The following is a 7,078-nucleotide window of genomic DNA, read 5'->3' on the forward strand; positions in this document are numbered from 1 at the left end:
TGAGTTTGTAAATTTTTCAGATTGATTTTATTCCTATTTTGTTTAGATTAAGTTTGTAAGATTGATTATGTTCGTATTTTGTTGATATTGCGTTTGTAAATTCTTCAGATTGATTATGTTCATATTTTGTTGTAAATAACTCTTGATCAAATCTTATCAAATCTTCTTTTCACTTTAGTCAAAGATTTTCTTCAATTATAAATATGAATCAAATTGCATTTTAGATTTTTATCTATTATAAATTTGAATCAAATCTTATTTTAGATTTTCTTCAATTATAAATATGAATCAAATCTTATTTTATATTTTCTTCAATTATAAATCTAAATCAAATATTATTTTAGAATGATATCTAAACAGTTAAAAGTATCATGTTTAAAAACTTAATATTATCGAATATTAAAATAACTTAAAAATTGATTGTAATACATGTTTAAAAAATAATTTTATCATATTCGAAGTTGTTGAGGAGTAGTATGAGAAACATCTTTATATCATCTAATTAAAATCTAATTTTGACATCACTGAAGATAAACTAACGCTATATTCTAAGGAACATACACTCACAAAACTCGACTAGTAATAGACCCAATTAAGACACTAGGTCAATGAATCACTAGTTGAACCAATAAATCGCTAGTTGTGTACAACATGACAATTGACTAGGTCAATATTTGAAAAATATGTATACATATAAATTTAATAATACTTAAAAGTTTATATTATTTTTATTTTTTATTTTATTAATAGAAAAATATTAGATAATAATTTATTTTATCGTAAAATGCATGTTAATATTAATTTATTAGTAGCATATCATATAGCAATATATGTAATTATTTGTTTGCAATTTGGTTTGTAAAATATAAGTAAAAAATAACCGTTGGTTTAAAAGTTAAGAAATGGATAAAGGCTTCAAAAATCCAAATTAAAGCTTGATTGAATTTTTGAAAAAGATTGGGCTATGCGGTATCATAGGCCCATAATCATGTATTTTAAATGAAAATCTTTCTTAAAATAAAATTGTCAAAAAGCCAGATAAAATTGGGTATCTACCGATACCCACTACTTATATAATTCTTAATTTTATATTTGCTTTTTTTTAATTAATTTTTGTTTTAGGATTAAATATATTATTCATATATCTTTTCCGGATCTTTTCCGCAAGCCTTGTGCTTGGATTGATCCCTATTTTATTTATGATATATTTTTGGTCATTTTGAAAAAATTTATACTTATTGAGATAATATTAAATTTTGATAAAAATTTATTAATTTTAATTTTAAAAATATTAAAATACTTATTTAACTTATTGTTCAAATACATAATTAAAGTCCAGAAGCTTTTCAAATTGTATCATAGCTTTTGTTGTAATATGCAAAAGTGCAAACTATGCTTTCACTTTTTTTTTGTCAACACAATGCTTTCATTTTTTTTTCCAACAATTGAACTACCACATTGCTTCCTTTAGAAACTTAGATATATTTGCATGACAACTAATTTAAAAATTGAACTGGGTCCAAAAGTAAAAATAAATAACTCACTTAATTAACTTCAAAAGCTTTTTTGTTACATACCAAAAGCTTTATAAACGTTAAGAAAAAAACAATAAATAGCAAAAGATGAGGTTTACAACCACAACCTTATAGAAATGAAGCATTAGGTTCTAGGATTATTTTAAATATCATAATTAGGTCCTAGAATCTAAAGCAATAATTGTACTAAGGTTCATTGGGTGCATGTATTCGGTAGATCCAGTCATAAATTTATCAACGATTAATCTATTTGCTTTTTCTGATGGATGAAAGGGGTCCCAAAATGCATATAGATCTCTATTTGGACACAAGTTAGAAGCTGGGGTACATAGTCCAATTCCATTGTATGCTCCTTGACCACAACATGCTACTTTTGATGTAACAAATCCTGCATTTATAAAATAAAAATTGTGATAAATACTAACTTTAAAATTGGAAAATTGCATAGAAAGTATGTTTCACGTTGCACTTCTACATTTTTTGTAAAAAAATAAAACAAGATTGTGGAAAACAGCTTTAATATTCAATAGGGTGGTGCTAGTGTCAAAAATTATTTTAGAGTACTAGAGTTGTTATTTTTTTTAATAAATATTTTTTAAATTTAGAGAAAGAGATTCCTTTTATACCTTTCTGGGAATGGAACTTATTATCAGCTTGACATTAATATGTTAAATTTTAAGCATGGGCCAATGCAATCTTGATTATAATTGAATTGTTAGTACATATTAGGAATGGTACCCCTTGGTCCCTTTTTAATAGGTCAACTATGGTACCCCTTGGTCCCTAAAAGCCAATTTCCCACACCCTTTAAGATGATGGCAACAGATCTATCTATTAGAATATTGGTTGTGGAAAATACAATTAGACATTCATAAATATCTTGTTCAGGTTTTTATGTCTTTCGTACATTGTATAATGGACCATACAAGCCAAGCCCAACCCATATCATTTTCCTAATTAAATTCACTATCCAAACCAATTAAATCTTCTCATATTGAGTTGGGTAAAATATATTTATAATTTTATTCGTCAAAACCAAAATACTATAGGTTTGGGTCAAATGCCATAAACAATTTTTTAAATTTTAAAAATATTGATTAAACAATTTAATTTACATGCACTGACATTTTACGATGTCTGCACATCACAAGCACTCATATCAAGTGGTTAGAATTTAAATTAAATATTTTTTGATAATAGATTATTGTAATTCACGATAAATATAAAAATATTTATACTAACATTATATATAAATTAAATTTTTAACATTTTATTCAACATTTATATAAAATTTCAAGGTATAAAATTTTGGTACTTGAACTAAATCAAAACATTTTTTACATTCAAGACTTAAATTAAACAGTCAAAAGTCTTAAGCTAGATCCACAAAACAACATGCCCATAATTTGTATATCATCAATTTGGGTGGCTAGTTTGAAAATCATAAACTCCTTATTCAAATCAAAGTATTTTTTTATTATAAAAAAATAAAAAATAAAATAAAAAACCAAAGTATTTCGAATGTGACTAAGTTGATTCTACTTTGAGAAAAATCAAAGCAAACACTTTGAATTGTGTGGGCAGTTGGATTGATTGAGTCGACCCCTATCCATAGATTTGCCTAATCGTACTTGATCTAGTTGACAATGTTTTATTAGATACCAAAAAAAGCTACTCGTATGAGAATCACATTTATTATCTCAAAATCTTAAGAGAACCTCATGAATCATGATTGTCTCTAACAGCCACCAAGGGCTAAACTTCTTAAATAGACCTAAAAAACCAAACTCTAGGTAGGTAACAAATTTCATCAATATCGAATCTATGATTCCAACTAACTTAACTAGGATTTCACCTAACAATTTACCTCTAGCGTCAACCTATACTTAGGAAAACAATACATATGCTCAAAACAACATATGCATGAATGCAGGACTGTGTTTTAAAATTTTCATAATGCTGCAAATAATTATATAATTATAAAAAATAAGAAAAATAAAGGAAGTTTGAAAAATAGAATACCGTATGCTTGTGGATCATTAACAAAATCCAAATGCATAGTGAATGCATTTGCAGAAATGAAGACATCAGAACCAAATTGAGAATTGAGTTGATTAATCAATTGAACAAGTTGAGGATTGAACAAATTAACAGCTCTTTGAAGTTCAGTAGCACACTCTCCATTTCTACTATGCATAGCCAATTCAGCTGGTACACAACCTAATGGTCCCGTTCCTGTTACCAAAACTCTTCTTGCTCCTAATTCATACATATTCTGTTTACATTTAATTCAATGTTAGTACAACAAAAATTATTTATATATAGTATGAAATTATTTATGTACTATGTGAAAAAAACAGAGGATATAATCAGAGCATTCATTTTGTATTTGTACTATATGGTTATAATGTGTGCTGCATTCAACTACCAATTGAATTTTTACCGTAACATGCTTGCCAAACATTAATTATTTCCAAAACATTATAAAAAAAATTAATTAATATTTAATATTTATATGCTAAGTTAGTACATTGTCACTTATGAATTCAACTGCTTGCACCAACATACTTTTTAGTGGAATTCTATATGAATTCAATAGTTGATTGAATATTAGAAAGGAAGTGTTAAAAAAGTGTGCCCATGATCAGCCAAAGTTTATGCCAATAGAACAATGGCTTTAGATCTCAAATAATATATTTGGTATTAGTGACTAATATTTGTTAAATGTTAATTATTTCCTAACATACAATAATTAATGATATTTAATATTTTTTTTAATATATATGAAAATAATTTTTTTACGTGCAATAATGACTTGGATAGTCTTGAAGAATTTTATATATACTAATAAAAACATAACCATTCCACAAGACTCTTAAATAACCTTTTTTAGACTTGTTTTTTAGTGTATTTTATAGCTAGAGTGAAATTCATGAGATCCACTATTGAATTGTGAAATTTAAATTAATTCATTAATTGATTGAATATTTAAACCGAATTTATGTCCTTTATCGGCCAAGGTCTAGCCTAAACTAATACACGTTAGCACAATATTTATAATAATTTAATGATTGTAATTAATTCACAATATATAAAAACTTATATGATGATAATAATACAAGGGAAATAATATACCTCAAGGATTTTGCGATACTCCGAAATGAGGAAGACAACATAATCAGGAAGAGCAAATTCACGAGATCTGGCAGAGAATGGAACCAAATAATAGTTGTTCACAAAATCATTACCACCTAATGTTATTAGAACCAATGCTTCGTTCACTAATTTTTTTGCCTCATTTTCTCCAATTAGTGCACTCACTCTCTGTTGGTACTGCTTAAAATATGCCAATTGGGCTGTAATTCGGATTATGTTTATCTGCAAAATTCAAGTTGGACAGTTAGATACAAAATAGGTCAATGTCATAATATTTATGTCTTTCGTTAAACAGATAAATCTATGTCTTTGTTACATTGATTTCTATTTATTTTTTTCAATTTGTTTTAGTTTTTAAAGTTTTGTACACTTACTTATTGAAATAACTTCTTTTCATTTTTTATTATTTTTTACGTTTTGGATTAGTACTTATTTAAAATAAAAATTAAAAGCAAACAATACAAACAAAACAACCATATCACCAAAAGCGTTGTGTCTAGTGGAAAATGTTAGATTATCACGTCATGGTAAATTTGTAGTTTTTTTAATGGAAAAAATTGTAATTATTTTGTCTCACAATGAGGATTACATTTGCAAAAAAAACACTTGTAAAATGAATGTCATTTTATTTTCGATGTAATATTAAAAAAAATTCTACTTTTTTTAATCAAAATTTTACTTTAAAATTTGTTTTAGATTTTAATAAGTGTTTGACCCACCCTAAACAAAGTCTAAAATAAAATGCTACTTTAGACAAAAAAAAAATACTACTTACAAACTGAATTCCAGTATCGTTGAGAATTCCTATCCCAGCAGAAGCAAAGTTGGCACCTGCAAGTAACTTCTCACCATCGAGCTCTGGACTCAAATATGGTAATGTGGGTTCTTCCCCTATTTTCTCACCTATGACATGCATATATGTACAACACATAAGATATCTCATAGTCACTCAATCAAAACATGCTTTAAGAAAATATTTAGATATGAAAATTACTATAAAAATGTTTATATTAACAATAAAAATTTAGAGACAGAAAAAGACAAAACTTGTCTCTAAATGTGAGACAGGTCAATTTTTGAACTAATATATATATAAGTAAAAAAATTTATATATATTTAATTAGTCACTTAATCGAAACATATCTTAAAATAAAATATTGAGATGAACACTACTCAAACTACTAAAAAAAAGTGTTAACTAACAAAAAAAATTTAAGGGCAGGAGAAAAAACAAATCAAATTTATCTATAATTGTGTTGTTAAATATTTGAGATGTAAAATTTAGAGATTAATTCTATTTTTCGTCTCTAAATCATGTAGTTAAAGAACTCATCATCGAAATATGCCATAAAACAAAATATAAGCTACTCAAGTTAAACTACTAGAAAGTTGTTCACATTAGCGACAAAAAATTAGAGTCAGAGAATAACAAAGTTTGTCTTTAATTATATCGCTAAATGTCAGAGAAATCAAATTTTGAGGCACTATTTTAACTTTTATTATATAAAAAATAAAAAATGTGTAAAATATATCATAAAAAAATTATAAGCACCCAACTGATAAGGTCAGCCATGTTGAGGCCATTGGAGAAACGACCAGAAGCTCTATGAGCTGGAGAATCAATTCCATAAGGATATGAATCAGCACGAGCAGTTGTAGCTAGGTAGTTATTATTTCCATTGTCCACAAGAGAATCACCAAAAACAAAAAATGCTCTTGCTTCAACTTGTTCAACATCAATGCTCAACACATAAAGAAATGTTGTGAATATAGAAAGAATAATATTCCTTTGGTTTTTTCCTTCCATTGGAAATAATGTCTCAATGAAATTAACTATAACCAATGGTGAATGTGTACATTTGAAAGAGCAAGTGTAGTGACTTATATATAGTGCTCAATTATTGTAATATTTTGAGAGAAAAAATTTATTGTGATTTTTTTAAATGAATTGCATTGGTCATTGAAATTGTAAATGTCAGTTAAATTAGTTTTTGAATTTTGTGAATTGATAAATATATAATTGTAAAATATCAGTCAAAATAGTTTTTATGTAAAATTTTTTTTTAGATATTTTGATGTGATATTATAATTGAATATGTGCCTTATCCACATTCATCTTACATCAATGTCATCTCTTAGAGACAAATTTGTTGATAAAATTTTATTATGTGGAAAATAAATTTGTGAGTAATTATAATTGGACATAAACTAATTATTAACAAATTAATTCATAAATATTTAAATTTCATCAAAAAATTAATTCATGTTGTGATAACATTAAAATGGTTAAATATTTCAATTAATATGTCATATCATAATTTACAAAACTCATAAATTAATTTGAGTCATATTTATAATTTAAAAAATTAATTTACCTATTCACTCGG

General features: G+C 25.9%; 1 protein-coding gene across 1 annotated transcript; it reads right to left on the minus strand.

Moving 5' to 3' along the window:
- Positions 1-1,526: 1,526 nt before the first annotated feature.
- Positions 1,527-6,552, minus strand: LOC101497263 (GDSL esterase/lipase At5g33370-like). Its single transcript, XM_004513223.4, has 5 exons — positions 6,249-6,552; positions 5,467-5,594; positions 4,671-4,913; positions 3,558-3,810; positions 1,527-1,923 (listed from the first exon to the last, which is right to left on the minus strand). Exons 1-5 carry the CDS (start codon positions 6,496-6,498, stop codon positions 1,691-1,693), a joined length of 1,107 nt encoding a protein of 368 aa, XP_004513280.1. The 5' UTR covers positions 6,499-6,552; the 3' UTR covers positions 1,527-1,690.
- Positions 6,553-7,078: the final 526 nt, after the last annotated feature.

Source organism: Cicer arietinum, chromosome 6 (assembly GCF_000331145.2).
Source record: "Cicer arietinum cultivar CDC Frontier isolate Library 1 chromosome 6, Cicar.CDCFrontier_v2.0, whole genome shotgun sequence".
Lineage (NCBI taxonomy): Eukaryota > Viridiplantae > Streptophyta > Magnoliopsida > Fabales > Fabaceae > Cicer > Cicer arietinum.

What these genes read in the sequence shown, in the direction of transcription:
- LOC101497263 (XM_004513223.4), bottom strand. Translation starts at nt 6,498, where the DNA reads ATGGAAGGAAAAAACCAAAGGAATATTATTCTTTCTATATTCACAACA. An exon ending in ACGATACTGGAATTCAGTTT is followed by an intron (nt 4,914 to 5,466) that starts GTAAGTAGTATT and finishes TGAATTTTGCAG; the next exon opens with ATAAACATAATCCGAATTAC. An exon ending in TAATGATCCACAAGCATACG is followed by an intron (nt 1,924 to 3,557) that starts GTATTCTATTTT and finishes TTATAAATGCAG; the next exon opens with GATTTGTTACATCAAAAGTA.